The sequence below is a fragment of the Dichotomopilus funicola genome (genome assembly GCF_033296635.1).
Source record: "Dichotomopilus funicola strain CBS 141.50 unplaced genomic scaffold C8A04scaffold_75, whole genome shotgun sequence".
In the NCBI taxonomy this organism is placed as follows: domain Eukaryota; kingdom Fungi; phylum Ascomycota; class Sordariomycetes; order Sordariales; family Chaetomiaceae; genus Dichotomopilus; species Dichotomopilus funicola.
Window position 1 is genome coordinate 121,211 of NW_026944096.1, and position 19,847 is coordinate 141,057.

At 55.5% G+C, this 19,847-nt stretch overlaps 4 protein-coding genes across 4 annotated transcripts; 3 read left to right on the forward strand and 1 right to left on the reverse strand.

Annotated features, from left to right (window-relative positions):
- Positions 1-1,018: 1,018 nt before the first annotated feature.
- On the forward strand, positions 1,019-2,966 carry C8A04DRAFT_31920 (uncharacterized protein; the record flags this gene model as incomplete). Its single annotated transcript, XM_062781920.1, has 3 exons — positions 1,019-1,336; positions 1,405-1,915; positions 1,960-2,966. The coding sequence occupies 3 exons, from the start codon at positions 1,019-1,021 to the stop codon at positions 2,964-2,966; spliced, it is 1,836 nt and encodes a 611-aa protein (XP_062633955.1).
- Positions 2,967-6,619: 3,653 nt separating this feature from the next.
- C8A04DRAFT_31921 (uncharacterized protein) lies at positions 6,620-14,194 on the forward strand (the record flags this gene model as incomplete). Its single annotated transcript, XM_062781921.1, has 6 exons — positions 6,620-7,990; positions 8,070-10,650; positions 10,748-10,902; positions 12,127-12,291; positions 12,402-13,899; positions 13,983-14,194. The coding sequence occupies 6 exons, from the start codon at positions 6,620-6,622 to the stop codon at positions 14,192-14,194; spliced, it is 5,982 nt and encodes a 1,993-aa protein (XP_062633956.1).
- Positions 14,195-16,216: 2,022 nt separating this feature from the next.
- C8A04DRAFT_31922 (glycoside hydrolase superfamily) lies at positions 16,217-17,325 on the forward strand (the record flags this gene model as incomplete). The annotated part of the gene is made up of 3 exons (XM_062781922.1): positions 16,217-16,660; positions 16,732-17,172; positions 17,230-17,325. 3 exons carry the CDS (start codon positions 16,217-16,219, stop codon positions 17,323-17,325), a joined length of 981 nt encoding a protein of 326 aa, XP_062633957.1.
- A 557-nt stretch (positions 17,326-17,882) lies between these two features.
- C8A04DRAFT_39805 (uncharacterized protein) lies at positions 17,883-19,127 on the reverse strand (the record flags this gene model as incomplete). The annotated part of the gene is made up of 1 exon (XM_062784720.1): positions 17,883-19,127. One exon carries the CDS (start codon positions 19,125-19,127, stop codon positions 17,883-17,885), a length of 1,245 nt encoding a protein of 414 aa, XP_062633958.1.
- Between the last annotated feature and the right edge of the window lie 720 nt (positions 19,128-19,847).

Here is a 19,847-nt window from a genome sequence, read left to right on the forward strand (position 1 = left end):
AATTCTGCTCTGGCTTTACGGTTGGTCTAAGAAATCTGACAACATTTACTTCATGACCCTCGATGATGTCGCGGTCCCCAAAGATCTGGGGGCGGTGAAGAAAATCAAGTTTGTGACTTGCGATCTGACGTGGGTCCAACGAGGAAATCCGAGGAGAAAAAGGAATCTGCATGGTTCATGATGCATTACGCCATCGAGAAAAAACTAGGCGATAACAGATTTCCTCAATGCAAGTTTGGAATTCTCATAGCCGTTGACACTCCCTGGATCAAGAGCAGCGGGAGGTTCCTGAATCGACACCAGCCCCAGGAGATGGGTCGATGAAAGACAGTCTTCATCAACACTCTATCTATGATCAATAGACAACGAGGAGCAAGAACTAGGATGAAACAAATAGTTTGGAGGTACTAGATAGTCAACGTAGATAATAATTGTAATGAGCATGAACCTAAGCTAGTACAGCTACTAATGACCCTACATTTTACCTCTTTCCATGGTGATTCCCATCAAAACGCCCGAGGGTGGAGTCGCACATCTATCTTGAATGTCTTATTAAAAGCTGTAATTACTGTAGTAAGACTCGTTATGACATGAAAAGAAAGCTCTAAAGTGGGTTCTTCCTTTGATAAGATTGACCCAAGGCCTGATTAAGGTACTGGGAAATAAGAACGCCTAAGGTCAACGGGCCATTGCCTTGATCATCACCACTATACCAGTAGTACAAAATGTACCGTCAGAAAGCTAAAGGGGACATAAAATCCGTTCACTTCTGCAACCAAGCACTAGGTAGCAATGTGATGTTTCTTACACCAACCTACCTACCTTATGTAGTTCTAGTTGCCAGGTAAGATTCGGCCTAGTTTGATTTGAGATACCAAGATCAAAGAGGCACCTTCCCGCTTTACCCACTCTGTGGCCCGTGCTGAAAACAACGAGGAGCGGGCACCGGGCCCCCTATTCCCTTTCTTAGGATGGGAGCTCTTGTGGACGGCACGCTCCTCAGACTTCATCCGTGAAAATGTCACTCCCGACACGGGAACTCCGTTGGGAGAGCGACGAGCTCCCAATTACGCCTAGTGCAATTCACTCCCCACCTTATACGTACGGCCCCGCAAAGGCCGACCGTCAGGATGAACTGAGACTGGACGACATCGCCTGGGAAACCCCTGATCGGCTCGCCGACCGCATCAAGTCGGGTGACCTTGCACCGAACCAGAAACCGCCAACCAAAAAATGGTTGCTTGCACAACTACATCTGTATGGCATTCCCCACCATAAAACAGGTCGAGTCGACGACCTCAAGGCAGCTTTGGTAAAGGCATGGAAAGATGGACAGGTGAGAGACTCGGATACACGGCGAATGTAACTTCGGCGACGTCACCTGTGACCTAACGCTCGCATCAGTGCATTGACCTCGCGCCATCCATTGCTACCGTGCGGGACCGTCTGCAAAATGAGTACAATGAAGCATTCGAACGCCTTGAGGATCAGCTCTTTCAAGAGATCGGCGACAATCCTTCTAGCGAGGCTCAGGGGGATGAGCGCCGCTTTATAGCCAAGTACTTCCAAGATGCTCAGGGGCGTCCGGACAAATACAAAACCCAGGAAGCGCTCTGTTTTGCATCACCTGCGTCGTGGGAGGAGCACCGTGAATGTCTCAAGAAGGCTGTCGGGGCGGTCCCTGGCCTAGCCATCCATCTGGTCAAGGACAAAGCTGTCGTCGGCTGGGAGGGGACTATTCAGCGGGGCATTGAGACGGAATTCTCAAGGCTTGAGGATCACCACAGAACTCACAAGGCTCCCGAGTTTTGTGACTCACAAGCAAGGTATCAGAGCGAAGAAGCAAATTTACACTTGGACCTATTCCTGAGGAAGACCCTTTGCATCGACAAAAACGGCGAAGTGGTCACCGAAGGTAAGAGACCATCGGCTCCGATTATTTTCAACAAATTGTACCAGGTCTCTTCGCAGAACGCTTTGACGACATCACCGTGATTGGATGGGATGCCAATAACATTAAGGTTGAGATCAAACGATTGAGGATGGCCGAGGAAGAGTGGCTGTACCAAGAACAATGCGAAGAGCAACAGATGAAGACGAGAGAGGAAGCCGAAACAAAGGCGCGCTGGGACCGCCGAAGCAAACCCTACCGCGATCTTGTTGCTCGACAACAACGGCCGTGGGATCCATGGGACATCCAACACCTCGTCGGGTCGTACATTGTGCATTGGGATAGTGAGAAACTCAAGGAGTACGGAGAGTTTAACGACCCAACCCGAGATCATGATCTGATGAGAATCGACATCTTCCCATCCAAGAGTGCAGACGGAGTAAAAGCCTCATTCCGGTTTGGGCTTTTTGAAGGCATCATAATCTTCGCCAAATCGAGCCGAAAGCTCGAGCGGTTTAGAAAATCGCAGCCCAAAGGATCGTCCGAACCCGGTGAAGACTCAGATTACGGCACGTCCGGTGAGGATTCCGAAGAGGACCATCAAGGAACGAATAGGCAATCCGGGACTACGTCTGCGGTGGATAACGAAGCCAACCTCACGAAAAGGCCACAAACCGGTCAGAAACGAACGATTGGAGATATATCTGATCCTTGGGGTGTCAATGCGGCCAGACTCAAGCGACAACAGCTAGGAAGCACAAGCGCAGGGGCGAAACCCGAACCCGAGCAACGCGAGGAACCCACGCAAAATTCCCACCTTAACCGCGTCTACTTTCAGTTTGTAGCGAATCTTGTCGATGGTTATCCTGAGGTTGACTACAAAAATGAAAACCTCGGCCATCTCGACTTTGATGAGACGCGCCTGGCTGCTGAGGACAAATTTGTTTGGCCGAGTTATTTTGGGGAGGGCGAACCTCAGTCCATCTCCATTTTCAAGGTGGCCGAGCAACCGAACCGCGAGCATGAGCCAGGTGAATGGTATATGTACGATGGGAGATCCTGGGGGTTTTTCTGAGTTTGGGGGGGCGAGCTAGAAGGGGAAAAAGGACCAAAAGGAGGTGGGGTCAATATGCAATCCGACAACTACTATGTACATTCCGTTGCATTGGCTTGGGGCTTTTCTTAAGAATTGTCGCTGGTGAACATGATGTAGTTAGCCGTAGGCTTCCGGAGTGGATATAAGTCTAGTTTCCGCCCAGCCTTGTTTGTCCCTGGTGACCCAACCGACTGGGTGACGAGATTTTGTTTCTACTGGCCTAAAACGAGGTCTCCCCATCAGTGGACTTTTGGCACTCGAACTCGAGGTTCTCGATGTCACCATTCCTGTCAGCTTCTTCCCACAATTGCCGAGCACTCAGCTTGATATTCCGCGCTGATGAGACACCCGGCAGTCTGACTGTCCTAACAGAATAGCAGAACCTACAATTGAATGGTCCTAGGGCACGGGAGTACGAGTCTGGACAATTTCGAACGTAGCGTCCACCGTGTCCTTGCGCGGACGAAAGACACAGATGCAATTCATCGATCGAGGTTTGAAGGGCTTGCTCAGGTGTTAAAAATAAAACTTAACAGAAAGAAGGGGAAATGGGCATTTTGCATGATGAGAGTAATAAGTGCGGTACGTGTAAACAGATCTTGGATGGGGTTTTAATCCTCGCTCGCAACAAAGGAAGCTCAAGGGACGGTATTAGTCAAGTACACATACGGAGATCGCATAATACAATTTGCCTCAAGAAAGAGCGTAAGGCAACTTCTCGAAACTGTATTTTTGTACCTCTAGCCGGCGATAATTAGTGCTGAACGTTTGGACGTCCATGGATTTGGGCTTCAACATCATGTAGCCAGAGTCCCTTTCAACTTCCCTAATTAGGCAATATCGCTGACCAAAAACACAACACCCCTTACAATCGAATGCGGCACCAAATGCGGCACATGCAGCACAGAAAGGGGGGAAAGGGAGCCGCTCGATCAGCATATGCAGGTACGGCGCCCGCTCGTCCAACCACACGCTCTCATTCCCGCTTGTCCACACACACTTTACTTCCCGAGGCGCTTTGGTATCACGTAGCGAGAGGGGCAGAACTCGAGCCCGCGTGACGAGGAGGCGGGAAGAAAATTGGGGTCTGGCTTCCAACTTCCGTGTCACCTTCACCGTCTTTCTCAAAAGCGGCCTGCAAGAGGGCAAAACAGCGGCAAAAATCTCCAAGCTTGACCGAGTGTTCTGCGGGATGTCTTTCAGAAGCTTGTCTTTCAAACCTTGACGTCAGATCAGCACGTGGTCTTTGGTTTGTCTTTTGTTGCGGCCCCCACGCGGGCGAGGCTGGCTCCGGAATGGCAGAAGCTACATGGGGGTTCGGTCGCGGTTATGTGTTGAATGATCTTTTCAGGTGGGACGGGATGTGGAAAGCGGACCATGGGTGAGCAATGGATGACGTTAATAAGTGGCGTTTCTTCTGGAGGTGGTGGACTCGTCGGCATGGACAATCAGGACGGAGGCCGCTTTGACGTTTGGGCCTTTTGGCTGCCATTTAACGTCAAGTGTTCTGCAACATACTCTCGCTATGAGGGTATTCTGAACGTTAACCGGACGTTTTGTATCCGGCCGCTTCGTCGTGTGTGGTGGTGTTTCAAGACATCTGACGGTTCGGGACAGACAACCTTCAAGGTCCAGAGCTCTCTCTGCGTGTGACTGTTCTGGGTTGGGGGTGGCTGCTGGAGTTGCTTGGCAACAACTGCAAATGTGTGCGTGAAACGACCCGTGTCTGGGATGCAGCGGCGGCCCCTCACCACCCGCGGGCATATGTGTGGTGTTGTCTCATGTCGAAGGGGGGAACTCCGAACGGCGAGGTGATCTGGATTTGAGATTTGAATAGCCCGTTAACTACCAAGCGACGGCGGTCCTCAAGGCTGGAGTTGGTTTGTGAGGAGGGCATTGGGACTTGAGGATGGGGACATCCATCCGATTTCCAGGTTGGGATGGAATGACAAAAAGAGCAAAGACCCCTGAAGATGCTAGGCTTGGCAGATTCGATGAGCCTCCCGAAACCGAAGCCGAGTGTGGAAAGAAAAGCTGTGGACCGCGCTTGGACTGTGCGCAAAGAACAGTAACGTACGTGACAGATACACGGTATTGTCTGTCTGTGACGGACCTTGCAGGCGACGGATCGGGCCAAGTGTGCGGCAGGGTCGATCCGAGAAAGTACGATTCATCAAATACTGGACGGGAACGGGGTTTGGATGCTCAGGACAAACTTGGGGCCGCAGGAACGACCATCCTCGTGGCTTCTCGTTGTGCAGCGGCGGCTGGCGAAGGGACCAAAATACCTTTTGCAGTTTCTTGGGTATTCGTTTCTGCACATGTGAAATACCGCATTTGGCAGGCGGCAGCACAGATAATTTCTGAGCCTGGTGCGTCACTTGTGGTCAAGTCAAGGGCTTCAGGGGAACTTGGAAGCGAATGGCCGAGGACCCATGTTGCCGTGGGCGGCCGCCAATCTCCAGAAAGAGCAGGGGCATCCGGGCATCCACACAACTGGCTGCAAATCATCCACTGAAAATATGTTTGGGGGGACTTCAAGGTTGGAGCGATGTGACCCGACAACGTTCGCGTTCGGTGCCACCTCCTGGTTGCAGCAGGCACGGCGATGCCGGCGCTGCAAGGCACAGCCGTGATGATACACAGAGAATGGAAGAAATGGACGGGAGGTGGAAGGGAGAAAGAAGTTTCGGGAGGAAAAAGAACTGACTCGAGTTGCGTGCAGTTGGGAGCACAAGAAGGAACCGAAGCCCCGGGCCCAGGCTTGCCAGGCACGAAGCCAGGCCCTCCGTCGCGCTTGCCCCTTTTCTTCGCGCCCCTCCAAAACCCACAGCGCTCCACTGGTGCCCCAAGCTTCTGCAGCGATTCTGCGAGACACCCGATTTGACGACTTGCCCAGCGACCACTCGGGCCAGTAAAAACCCGCCGTGATGTGCTAACCAGGCCGATTCCGAATCTGCCATCGTGATTCCCCGACTCGCCGCCCTCGCCTCTCCTGGCGGGATTGAAGTTGTCAGCCCCCTGATGGTTCTTTTCAGGATTTGACGATACCGTTGGGGAAATCCCCGCCCGAGAAATCGAGAAAGTCGGATGGAACAGCGATAAAAAGGGAAAACGGCAAAACGGACAAAACTCAAGATCCTGCCCCAACAACTGCAGCGCATCATCGCCATTGACCCATCGCAACACCGCACCAGCCAAACGAAGACGACGCTGGCCCTCGTAGTGGGGAAATTATTGGGGCAGCCGGCGGATCGGGCGCGAGCTAGTGCTGCAGCGGGCAACGCGAGCCAACAGCAAGGCGGGAAGCGATCATCACACACGCTCGGCTGATTGCCCTGCTCCCTGCTCCAGGCGCTCCAGGTGCTCCAGGTTTGCTCCAGTGCCTGCCGACGCCCACGCCCCGACGGCGGACGCCCCGTCGCCCACACACACGCCCACGGAGCAAGCCCGCGGTCTCCAGTCACACGAACGGCCTGCACCTTGTCTCGGTTTCCCCTGGTTCTGGCTTTCCTGCCGTGAAGAGGAGCCGTCGAGCAGCGCGCAATTGGAGCCATTGGAGCCCGTTGGAGCCATTGGAACAATTGGAGACGCTTCTCCAGGGGGTTGCCCGTCATTGACACACTCCCGCAATGTTCTCATCCCGCCCCGCCACTTCGATCCCCCCGTCCGACGACATTTTCTCGCACTCGCCGCCGCCGGCCTTCCCTCCGCAGGCCCCGACTACCTACGCGGCTCCCGGATCCCGCACGTCGCCGTCTCCCCGATCCCGACGACGTCCTCCCAGCAGAGGCCGAACAGATCCGACGAACACGATCCTAGCCTCGAGGAGTCTCTTTGGCCTCGACGACGGATATAACGCCCAGCAGACAAGCACTACGAACCGCAATATTGGGAGGAATCCCCCTGCGGACTCCGAGCATCGACCCTCGATCTTCGCCTTCCACCGTGCTACGCCCTCTGCCTCCATTATTCCCTCAAACCCGCCGCGGTCCTCCTCGTTGGCCACTAGCAACCCCCCACGCACTTCGTCTCTGCTCCCAGCCGCGAGAATCACCGCGGATCCGGGTGCTCCATACGGCGTTGGCGCGCCCGAACTCCGCGACCCGTTCAATGACCCGCGGCCGGCTCCCAGGATCCCAGATTTGACGAGAGGAGACTCGCGACAGAGGAGGGGGCATTCACGGTCAAGCAGCACTGGTGGCCTAAGCGACACCTTTCGGAACCTGAACCGCTGGTCGGCCTCGACAGCCTCGAGTCGGGCGTCCAATCTTGCCGACTTCACCCGCCGTGTTAGCGCGGACATTCTTGGGGTAGCCTTCCATTCGCCCGGGAGGAGATTGCATAGGCGGCAACCATCCACGCCGGGAGGTTCCCCGCGCTCGTCCGTCCAAAACCGCAGCCGCGCCGAATCGCCATCGGCCCCAGCCGTTCCGCCTTTGCAACGGTTGCCCCATATCTCGACCGGCCCCTCGCTGGAGCATGAGGTGCTCGAGGCTGAGCTGCTAGGACGGCTTTCTCCAGAACAAACGGGGAACGACCAGCGCCGCGCGCCGAACGGGAACACCCTGGAGGTTGGGGATGATCGGCCAGGTCCGGAGCAAGAGAGTGGGTCACTATCATCCTTCTACGGGGCTCACATAGGAGCCCAGGCGCACGACGCCCCCGGACAGCGGCCCAGCATGCCGTACACACAAAATGGTCAGGCCGGGGGCCACTCGCGGAGTCGCTCCACGGGCGCAAACGGCAGCGCAGACACCACCGCATCATCGAGAAGTCGGGAGAGGGATCGCGACAGCAGGGAGCGGGACCGCCAGGGAAGACCGCTGTCGCAAAAGGCCATGTTGTCGAAAGCTCTCCAAAAAGCAAACACCGCCGTCCAGCTAGATAATGCGCAAAACTTCGAGGGGGCCAGACGAGCCTATTCCGAGGCATGCGCTGTACTACACCAGGTACTCCTGCGGACTTCTGGAGAAGAGGATCGCAGGAAACTCGAAGCTATCGTACGTTAAGGCAGTACTTCCGTTTTGTCATTTGCGCGTGGCATTGAGGAATCTTGATTGTTTCGCTAACCATTTCCAGCATGAAACCTACCTCGGCCGGGTCATGGAGCTTGACGAGCAGCTCGTAGACATGGAACCCGAAGGCAAGGCGTTGCCCCTACGCCCTGAAAGCAATGACCTTGAAATGTTACGTGGAGAGGAATTTGACGACGATTACTCGCGACCGTTTACAGCTACAGGGACAGGAATATCAACAAGAACCCCTTACCAAGACAACGATCACGATACACAACCGAACACTTATTTGCCCGAACCCACGAGACCCCCACCACCACCTTCGCGTGCTTCACCAATCCCTGGAGATGGCGTAAGGGAAGGCCCTTCTTCGTATTTAACACAACAGTATTCTTTACAGTCTGCATTTTCAAGAGCTAGGTACAACGGTTCGAACTTGCGCCCACCAACCATGGACGGCGCGTACGTGCCACCGCCTCTATCGCCTCGGCGTGCGTTCTCACCAACCGAGTTTCCGCCACAGCAAATTGAGCACGGGATTCCTCACCGACCACCACCACAACCGCCAGCACCAAGCAACCAGTTAGCGCCGCAGGCCCCTGCAGGTGGCCATCGCCGGATCAACAGTCACGAATCTGTCTCCTGGCTCGACCCGATCGATGAATCTGAACACTCGAGCGTCGCGTCGGTTCATTCACGGTCATCATCGCGAGTGAGAAGGAGACAAATACGAGCCGCAAGTGGCGCCACAGAAGCTGAGTTTGATGCTGCCCTGGATGATGCGATTGAAGCCGCCTACGACGACGGATATGAACCGGAATCGCACGTGAGCCGGCAACCTTATGGCGACCCTCAGACCGATCCCATTGCCAATACACTACGAAGGGTGGAAATGGCCCGGGAACTAGTACGCGAGTCAGAGAGGGAAGCGCTGGAGCTGGCGAACGAGCGTGAGCAAAGGTTACGACTACAACAACAGTTGGAAGATGAAGCGTACCGCAGACAAAATGAAGGTGAGGAAGGGCCCGGGGAAGACAATGATTCGGAAGAGGAGGAACGACTACTGGAAGAGATGGGACTGGGCAATGCGATTGAAGACTTTGCGTTCGGCGCGCAACCAACCCAAGCTGTACCACGAGAGTCAGACTCGAGCGGGATGACGGGGCGAACCTGGCACAGCTCGACGGGGTCGAACCCACCCACGGCGACGACGGTCCTGACGCCGGTCAGCGAGGACAACAGTCTACCCCGCCCGTCCGGCCCGTTGCCCGCGCTACCACCTCACGCGGCGGCTCCACTACCGCCCCAGCCAACCTCGGCCGGATCCCAGACGTCGAGCCAAAGCGTTCGAAATCGGCGACTGTCCGGCCAGAACCCGAAGGAACTGAAGATTGAGACGAACAAGCTTGCGCCTGCAGCCCCCGCGACGGCTGGACCTGCTATTCCGTCGCAGTCCAAGGCTGGTAGTTATATTGTGCAACAACGCCAGGCTCTTTCTGCGGGCTCTAATCGTATTGCTGGTCCTTTCTCAGCCAGGGCTGGGCCTTCACCGATTCCCGGGACGCTTGATGAAGAGCCAGACGAGCCACTGCCCCCAATGGCCTTCTCCCACGAGGAATACCCCCGCGTCGGTACCCCTTCCGTTGTGCGCGCGCCAAACTTACGCAAGAACTTTTCCGCGTCAAGCCTGAAAAGTCTCAAGACTCGCAACCTCTCGATCTCTCATCTCGATGAAACTTCCGATCACTCTCCCGCAACCCCGGTCAGCAACCATTTCGGCTCCCGTCTTCCCGCCGTCCCCTCGCTGCCCCCAGGGTTCGTTGGCAAGGACCGGGCCAACAGCACGACCACCTCAGGGCTGCATCTTTTCGAAAACCACTTCCACTCCGCTGACGAACCTGGTTCGCCAAACCCCCTCACCCTTGACGCTCCGGCCCCGCTCGAACCCTGCCCCAACGAATTCATGCTCCGCCCCTTCTGGCTCATGCGCGCGCTTTACCAGACACTATGCCACCCGCGCGGTGGATACATCAGTAACAAGCTCTTTGTTCCGCGCGATGTCTGGGGGGTCAAGGGTGTCAAGCTCAAGGGGCTGGAGGACAAGATTGCCAACTGCGATTTATTGACGGCTGCGCTGCAACGACTGGGCCGCGTAGATACTTGCGACGCGGACGCGGTGCTCGAGGAGATGCAGGCGCTCGAGGGCGTGCTGGAGCAAGTGCAAGCCACACTCACACGGAAGCTAGGCAATGAAGTTGGCGTACAGGCGGCGAGTAGTATGTTTAAGGATGCCGGCGCGGCCGATGCAGCCGCGGACGCGGCGTCTATGCCCCGGTCTGCGAGTGTTGCGGGGAAGGCCAGTACCTTTTCCTGGCGCAGGTTGCGGAGCAAGAACTCCTCGGCGAATTTGCCTGGTTTAACTCACGGCGGTCGTGGAGCCGCGGGTGGTTTGGCGGGCGCAGGGTTGAGCTCGACCAATCTGGCCGACGGGGCAGCGAAGGATATGGCGCTGGCTAGTCTCCCGATGACTATGAACCCTACGAGTCGACCGACGAAGCGGGATATTGGGAGCGTGTCGTTTGCCGGGCCGAACGCGAATTATATGGCGTCGTTGGCGAGATTGTTTGATGCGGCGCAGACTGTTGGTATGTACCTCCCTCCGATTCCCTGTTCTCTTCGCATTGTCCTCGGGGATATGGCTTAAAGAAGAACTGCATTGCTGACGATCTCACTTTTGTACAGACCAAATTGCGCGACAAGTTGACGATCCCGGACTGCGGCACGCCGACAAGACACAGGTCGGCCTCGAACTATGCACGCGCCATGCGGCGGAATTCTTTGCATTTTATGTCTGCCGCTTTGCGTTGTCGGACTTGACGATGCTGCTGGACAAGTTTGTGAAGCGCGGGACTGAATGGGTCTTGACTTGATCCATCGTTGCTATGGTATCGTTCTTGCAGCCGCTTACTGTTGTTCGTGGCTGAGTTTGCCGTGATTGCTTTCTCCCGGACGGCGCCTTTTAGTATGATACACTAGGGAATTTTGGACGGAGGATGGGTTTCGGAGCTTGGATTTTGATGAAGTATGGCATAGGGAATATGAAATGGAAAAAGAGGAGGAGTATGGATTGCTCGGACAACAATATTAAAGGATGGATGGCAGACGATTATTTTGGTTAGGAATGGGTTCATGAACGACTCTCATGACAGGGAAGGAGGGCATGGCTTACCATCGGAAATGGCTGCCCGGTGTATATGGCGGTTTGGCTAATTGTACGATGGAAATGTCGGGGCTTGGTGGTAAAGCATGGAGAGGGACTGGACAGAACGTGCTTCCATCCAGACGGTTGGAAGGATGGATGGACCTGTTTCATTATCAACTCGCTGTATAAGAAGGCAGAATGCCGGAAATTGTGGAAATGGCTGGATAAGATGGCGCTCATTCGTTGCTTGAAGGCTGTATATAGCTTCCATACTGTGTCTATATTAATTTCCACTGTCGACTGATCAATATCGAAGACTGACTGTCCCTCTTCATGCTCTCTGCCGCGTTGTTGCAGAGGTCGTTCATGCTTCAAGGGTCGAGATAAGATAAGAGAAGGACCCACCAAGAAAGTTGTGGGATGAACCGGTCTTGGCGGCTTCGAGATCGGTATTTTTTGCGACCTCAAACCGACGACAGCTTCACTAAAAGGACGAGACACCTGAACACCCGACGACCCTTTCTCCACAATCTCGGCCGATACCGATTATATGTCATAGTACCGACTCAATTGGAAGTGAGGCGTGCCGGGCCGCGACATACGGATGGGACCATGGCTGCAGCGTGTGCGTCTAGCGCCCGTTGCGCGGGGCGCACAGCGATGTTTGCGAATGGGCGCAGGTAGCGGGACGGGGTGTATAAACCTCAGGAGTACGGGTAGGAGGACTTTGGCGGGCTGGAGCAGCAAACCATATCTTGTTCCCGGGTCACGACCGAGAATATCATCAACCACCACAACCACCAACACCCCGCTCCCCACACTAAACAGACCGGGAACCGTCCCAATACCTGCCCTCATACCAACCGCGTTACGCTCTCAACGTCGCTCCGTAGCCTCTTCCAAAGACGGACCCGAACAGCGCCGCGCCGCCGAAGTTGAGAAGCGCATCGAGGCTATTCCCCTCGAGCGGTACCGCAACTTTTGCATTGTCGCGCATATTGATCATGGGAAGAGCACGTTGAGTGATAGGCTGCTGGAGTTTACCGGGACGATCTCGGCGAGTGAGGCGAATAAGCAGATTTTGGTGCGTCTTGCCTCTCTCTCTCTTGCTCTGTGCATTCTCTCTGTGTCCCTCAGGGTGTTAAGGAGTCAACCACACGACTAACATGTGATGTTATCCCTCTCCTCGGGCAGGATAAACTCGACGTCGAACGCGAACGCGGCATCACCGTCAAAGCCCAAACCTGCACCATGCTCTACCGTTCCCCGCGCGACGGCCTCGACTACCTCCTCCACTTAGTCGACACACCCGGCCACGTCGACTTCCGCGCCGAAGTCACCCGCTCCTATGCCTCTTGCGGCGGCGCCCTACTGCTCGTCGACGCCTCGCAGGGTGTGCAAGCGCAGACGGTGGCAAACTTTTATCTGGCATTTGCGCAGGGCCTGTCGCTGGTGCCGGTGGTGAACAAGATTGATTTGCCGACGGCGGATGTGGATCGCGCGCTGGAGCAGTTGCGGAGCGTGTTTGAGTTGGATACGTCGTTTGCGGTGCAGGTGAGCGCGAAGACGGGGTTGGGGGTGGGGGATATTTTGCCGGCGGTGCTGGAGCATGTCCCGGCGCCGGAGGGGAATTTGAATGGGCCGTTGAAGATTTTGTTGGTGGATTCGTGGTATGATACGTTTAAGGGGGTGGTGTTGTTGGTGAGGGTGTTTGATGGGACGGTTAAGCCGGGGGATAAGTTGGTGAGTCTGGGTACTGGGCAGGAGTATACCGTGGGCGAGGTCGGGATACAGTACCCCAACCAGGTGCCACAGAGGTTGTTGAGGGCTGGGCAGGTTGGGTACATGTTTTTCAACCCTGGGATGAAGAAAATCCAGGATGCCAAACTTGGGGATACATTTACAAAGGTTGGTTCCGAGAGGATTGTTGCGCCGTACCCGGGGTTCGAGGAGCCGAAACCGATGGTTTTCGTCGCGGCGTTCCCGACGGATCAAACGGATTACACTAAGCTGGAGGACAGCATCAAGCAGCTGGTGCTCAACGACCGCAGCGTGACCATCCAAAAGGACTTCTCCGAAGCGCTCGGCGCGGGCTGGCGTCTCGGGTTCCTCGGCAGTCTGCACTGCTCCGTCTTCCAGGACCGGCTGCGCCAAGAACACGGCGCCGACGTGATCATCACCGAACCCGCCGTGCCGATCCGCATCGTGTGGAACAACACCAAAGACGGCAGCGCCGAGTCCGAAACCATCATCACCAACCCGGCGCAGTTCCCCGAGGGCGAAGATGTGCGCATGCGCCGCGCCGAGATCTACGAGTTCTACGTCAACGCCACCATCACCATGCCGCAGGAATACCTGGGCCGCGTCATGGAAGTGTGCGCCGAGGCCCGCGGCGAACACAAGAAGCTTGAGTTTTTCCACGCCACGGATCAGGTCATGCTCAAGTATGAGCTGCCCATGTCGTGTCTGGTGGATGACTTGTTTGGGAAGCTGAAGGGCGCCACGAAAGGATATGCGACGCTGGATTATGAGGATGCTGGGTGGCGGCTTAGCCGGTTGGTGAAGATGAATTTGCTGGTGAACAAGGAGCCCGTGGATGCCATTGCGCGCGTGGTGCATCACAGCCAGGTCGATCGGTTGGGCAGGCAGTGGGTGACTAAGTTCAAGGAGCATGTGCAGAGACAGATGTTTGGTATGTTCCCCTCTTTCCTGACTAGGATTTGTGCTACCCTACTTGTGGGTATGGGAACAACAGGTTGCTAACAAGCCTTACAGAGGTCATCATCCAGGCGGCCGTGGGCAAACGCATTGTCGCCCGTGAGACCATTAAGCCGTTCCGCAAGGACGTGCTGGCCAAGCTGCACGCGAGTGATATTTCGCGCCGTCGTAAGCTGCTGGAGAAGCAAAAGGAGGGCCGTAAGCGTCTGCGAGCGGTCGGCAACGTGGTCATTGACCAGAAGGCGTTCCAGGCATTTTTGTCGAAATGAACGTCAGGAGATGAATGATTTGATGCGGTATGTAGTCTACGTGTATTATTCTAAGTTCACGAATGCATCTTGGGCGTTCCAGGTTTTTGGTTGATAAGTAATTATTTGAAGTCTGCCTGACTTCTCTGCCAAGAAATCTTGTTATTCAAACCGGGCTGAATATTGATCTCTGGGCATCGAAGAGCTTCTTGGAATCTGGGGAATCTAGGGAAGCTTAGGAAGCAGCTCTTTCTTGTCCCGGCTGGGCGCGGTCTACATTGACGAACGAGGGTCCTATGTTCAGCCGGCGAGATATATTGCTCCCAATCTCGCAAAATGATCGACAGGTGGTTTAACCTCAACGAGCGAGGCTGCAGGACGCAATAATGGGCGACGAAGGCATTGGCGAAGCTTCTTTCCATCCGTCCGGCCGGCGACCGATACCCGGGTTGAACAAGCCACTGCCAGTGTTGATTTGATTTTGTAAAGTGGGCGTCCGCTCCAGAATACGATTTATGAGGACCATAAAGTACCCTTTCTGGGGATTGGAGAAGGGACGGCCGCTATATTGCATCTTTAGTAATACGAGGGCTACAAACAATGCGAACCATGGAGAAAGCTTCGTATGGTTCGGGAAGCACAATTCCGTTTACATGCTTCATATGCATCGGCCGACCGTCCTTTTACAACAGGCCTAAGGCGATTGAGTGCTCGATTCGGGAGCCATTCTTCTCGAGGCAAACGACATAACATTCCCAAGACGATGGACTCGGCTATCGTTCGAGTGTCGCAGGAGATATTAGATAATTGTTGGCACCACGGCCATGTTTTAGGTTCCCCTCGCTTGACATATCGTGGAGATGTCTTAAGGACTAGACTATCACCGCGGTTGGTTGAGCGGCCACGAAAACCGTCTTTAGCTACCTACCGTCAAGCAAAAGAGGATATATTCCACATACATACTATGTAGGTACGTGAACTGCAGATCATATCACGAAAGATGAACAACGGCACCCACGTGGGCCGTTCATTCTTCCACCAATTGGCTCACCCGGAACCTTTTTTCGGCACGCGCACCAATTGTGTGTTTATGAAGCCCAAGTCCCGGGCATGATCTGTGGGAAATCCCCGACTCGGTCTCTGTGGGGAACAGCGGTTTGTTTTGTTCGCTGGAAAATAAGAAGAACACGAAACAAGCCAAGAAGGCAAAGCAGCATCGTAAAGGTAAGAATCTGGTAAAAAACCGCGATGATCCTCTTCCCCCTTTATTAGCCGTTTTCCGTCGGGCGGTGCGGCTAAACTCTGCGGCAAGTGAGAGGGACGCTGCAAAAGCCGGCCCGGGGTGGTAGTTGCGTATGCCAAGGCGATGGAAGGCATCTTGAGCATGAATGGAATTATGGAAAATGGACGACAACAAGGTATTTTTTAACCAGTTGAGTTGAGCGCGCGCTTGGCGTTGATGTCCGCCCCGCATTCAGGGAACCAGGTGCCGAAGGATTGCCGGATTAGGCGCCGTGTCGAAGATTCCGGGTCGGCGCCGAAGAGGAAAGGAGTGACGCGGATCATCAGGTACAAGGGACAAGGGGGGGTGTGGAACTGGGGTCGGGTTTTTGGGGGGACAAGCGCACACACACACACGGGAATCCCGTATGCGGGCCGGAACTTGGGGTGGATAGATCACGGCGCGGTGCTCTGGATTGCTGTGGATTTGAGATCATGGATGAGCGGTTCGACAGTTGACTGGGGCGGCTGTGAATAGATTGCGGTCCGGGGGGAGGTGAAGGGTAGAATTCTGGGCGTTTCGATGAGAAGATGGGGGGGATGTTTGGTGGTTACATAGGACCTAGGTTGTGAGGCCTTGGCTAGCTCACGGTCCACCTCGTCCAGGTATTTATGACGATCCCTCCCGCGGTCTTTCCGGGGAATCGGTTTTGTTTTTCTTTGGAGTCTCGGTAGACACGCAAGAGTCCTTGAAGCCGTCTCGTCCTTCACAGCACTCATCCCAGCGTTTCCCAACACCACGACCACACCACAACAACCATCATGAAGGCCGGTCTCTTTGCTTTGGCGCCCCTCGCGGTGGCCGCTGCGCCGACGGTGGAAAGCCGCCAGGCGGAGCAGAGCGTCAACACGCTGTTCCAGGCCAAGGGCAAGCACTACTTCGGTACTTGCGCCGATCAGGGCCGCCTCACGACGGGCCAGAACGCGGCCATCATCGAGGCCAACTTCGGCCAGGTCACCCCCGAGAACAGCATGAAGTGGGAGAGCATCAACCCCAGCCAGGGCCAGTACAACTGGGGCCAGGCCGACTACCTCGTCAACTGGGCCACTGAGCGCAACATCACCATCCGCGGCCACACTTTTGTCTGGCACTCCCAGCTCGCCGGCTGGGTGTCGCAGATCAACGACAAGGCAACGCTCACCACTGCCATTGAGGAGCACATCACCACCGTCATGACTCGCTACCAGGGCAAGATCTACGGCTATGTATGTTGCCCCTGGACCCTCCCTAAAACAAAACAACACCGGAGAAACAACTTCACTAACGCCACCACTAGGACGTGATCAACGAGATGTTCAACGAAGACGGCTCCCTCCGCCAGTCCGTCTTCTCCAACGTCCTCGGCGAGGACTTCGTCGCGATCGCCTTCAACGCGGCCCGCGCAGCCGACGCCAACGCCAAGTTGTACATCAACGACTACAACCTGGACAGCGCCAGCGCGGCCAAGCTGACGACGGGCATGGTCGACCACGTCAAGAAGTGGCTGGCCGCCGGCACTCCCATCGACGGTATCGGCACCCAGGGCCATCTGCAGTCCGGCCAGGGCTCTGGGCTCGCTGGCGCTATCAAGGCGCTTGCTGCGTCGGGTGTGAGCGAGGTTGCTGTTACTGAGCTGGATATCCAGGGTGATAACACCAACGACTACACTGCTGTTACCCAGGGCTGCTTGGACGAGGAGAAGTGCGTTGGTATCACCGTCTGGGGTGTGCGCGACCCTGTAAGTTAACTTACCCGAACTTACTGAAGAAGGATAACGGCTAACACACATATGCAGGACTCGTGGCGTCCCCAGGGCAACCCCCTTCTCTTTGACAGCAACTACAGCCCCAAGGCCAACTACGACGCCATCGTCCAGCTTCTGTCTTCGTAAACTGTCATAGCCTATGATGGCCCACGGAACAGAGTGAAGGCTGGAAGAAAATGGGAGGTCGGTGGGAATGTGTGTCAGAATGCAAACATGGAAGCAAGCAGCATTGCGCCGCGATTGTCAATTCTCTGAACATTAAATGTTTTATTCTTCTGTATATAAGGGTGTACAGTTGCCGTCAACGAGGCGCCTATCATCTGATTCCCGTCCCGGTTACGACCGTTTGTTGTTCCATTCCGTGATCTCGTGCATTCCGGTTAAAATAAATCTCCGACCGCTCTGGCCGTGTTGTTTCCGTCTTGTCCGCGGATGTATTCTCCGAGGAACTAACTAATTAAACTCCCGATTCGCGCATTCCAAGACATGAGTGTCGCGTATTCCCGGTGCCAACTCCTCATTGCGTGCGCCCGTTCGATCCCTAGATAGTCTAAAGCTCATCCAAAAGTCATTAAGGTATGGGTACTAAAATAATGTCGTATCCCAATGTATCGCTCACAGTGCCTATTTTCCGCTTCATTACCCTCTCCTTTTCGGAGTTCTCCGTAACCTGTCCGTTTTCATTAAACCGTCTCCTCTTTCGTGATGATCCCCTCGTCAATGGCATGCTTCACAGCGGGGTACACTGCTCGTGCGTAGTTGCTCTGCTGCGCCAACACGTACTGCAGCGTAATCTTCCCATCCCACCCGCGAACACGATCCGCGTCGTCGTCAAAGGCGTGCAACACGTACGTGGCCGAAAAGTCCATCTCCCAACCCTCGGTGTGGGGCCGGCCCGGCAGATGATGCTGCTCGCGCTCGGCCAGCCACGCGAGCGCATCCTCACACGTCGTCCCCAGTGACTCCGTCTTCACTCCGGTTATAGCCCCGTTCGCACCCGCCGACCCTGGGTGCGGCCGGAACAGGCGTTCCTGGTCTTCCACCTCGAACGAGGTCGGCGCGAACGCCTTGGGGTGCATGATCAGCACCTCGCCTGGAATCGCGTGCAGGCGGAAGGAGAGGTCGGTGAGGATGTCGACGCTGATGGCCCAGACGCCGTTGTAGAAGGCGTCCATGGCGCGGCCAAAGATCTCTACAAGATTTGAGTGCGGACGGGATAGCCATACGCCGGTGTTGACAAATCCGGAGTACTTCGTGCGGAGAACCACGGCGCCGCCGACGACGTTGGCGAAGCCGGCGTTTCGGAGTGGCGCGACGTCGCGCAAGGGGATCGCGTCCACGTCGAGGTACATGCCTCCATATTCACCCAGTGCATCGGCGCGGATGAAGTCGGATTTGGCGCCAAAGGTGTCAATTTCTTGGCCCTTAGATGTTACCCGCGGGTTCTCGATGAACTTGGGCGTTACGCCGGGGATGTTGAGGATGCGCTTCGTCCAGAGGTCGCCCGACTGCTTGGAGGTCTCCCATAGCTCCTTGGACACGTCGGTATGGAAGTAGATGCGGTCGGGGTGGAGGAAGAGGTGGGACGAGTAGACACTGATGAAGACCTTGAAGCTCAGCGAGAACTTGGTTGGGTCGGCCAGCAGCCAGATGTAGTGCACGATGTTCGGGATCGGGGCGTTGGGGTCGGCGTTCGTCGCTGCGCTGTTCTTGTTGGCGGGCGCAGATTGGATGCCATCGCATGCTTTGGCGAGCGGTGCTGAGGGGAACGTGGCGATGGTTGGGAGTGTCGGCCGCCAGGGCGCGATCGCGGAAACCTCGTCGAAGGAAGCATACAAGAAGCCCGCTGCGAAAAGGCCTAGCGCGACGGCGATGATGTATCGCCGCCAGCTACCGAGGTGGAAGCCGGCGCCCAGCGTGCGTACCATGGCCAAAAACAAATGGGCCGGGGGGCAGAAGGGGAAGGTTATCGGGAAAGTTTACTGTTCACATTGCGGTGTGCTTATAAGTTTGGGAAGAAATGCGAGCAGACGCGTCACCTAGACAAACTCGGGCCCACTAAAATTTGAGACAATTCAAGACGTAAGTTACGGTAATGCGAACGGTATCTACGGTAATCCTTACACGACGCAAGCAGATTTGTGCTCGCAGGTCGCCCTTTCCCCTCCGTTTACATCTTAGAAGGGACTTAGACCCTTCGAGCCTTCCATCTCAAAGCCCGCCAGACTTCTCAACTTTTTACTTCCTTACTTTGCTCGTTTCGCAAACTTCTTGTATCCCAAGACGGAATCATCCTTCGCCTGCTCAGCCCTGCCCCGCACAACCGGCAGACGGACCGCACCAGGCAACCAAATTCAACAGCCCTTGGGCCAATGGCGCCCTAAACCCACGCGATCCACGCTGCATGTCAGCGCCCAGACTTTCGGTTTAGACCAAATGAACATCGTCGACTGGCATGTTTCCCGATGGACCCCTCCTCCGCATCCCCGCTCTACGCTTCAGGTCGCGCGGGTGGGTGAGATTGGGCCGACGAGATGGTTTGAAATCCTCCAAACGGCCCCCGATGAGGCTGGGCATTTTAAGCAAGAATAGACTGGGGCTTGGCCTTGACTGAGTGATAACTACCCCTCAATCGACTCGACCAAACA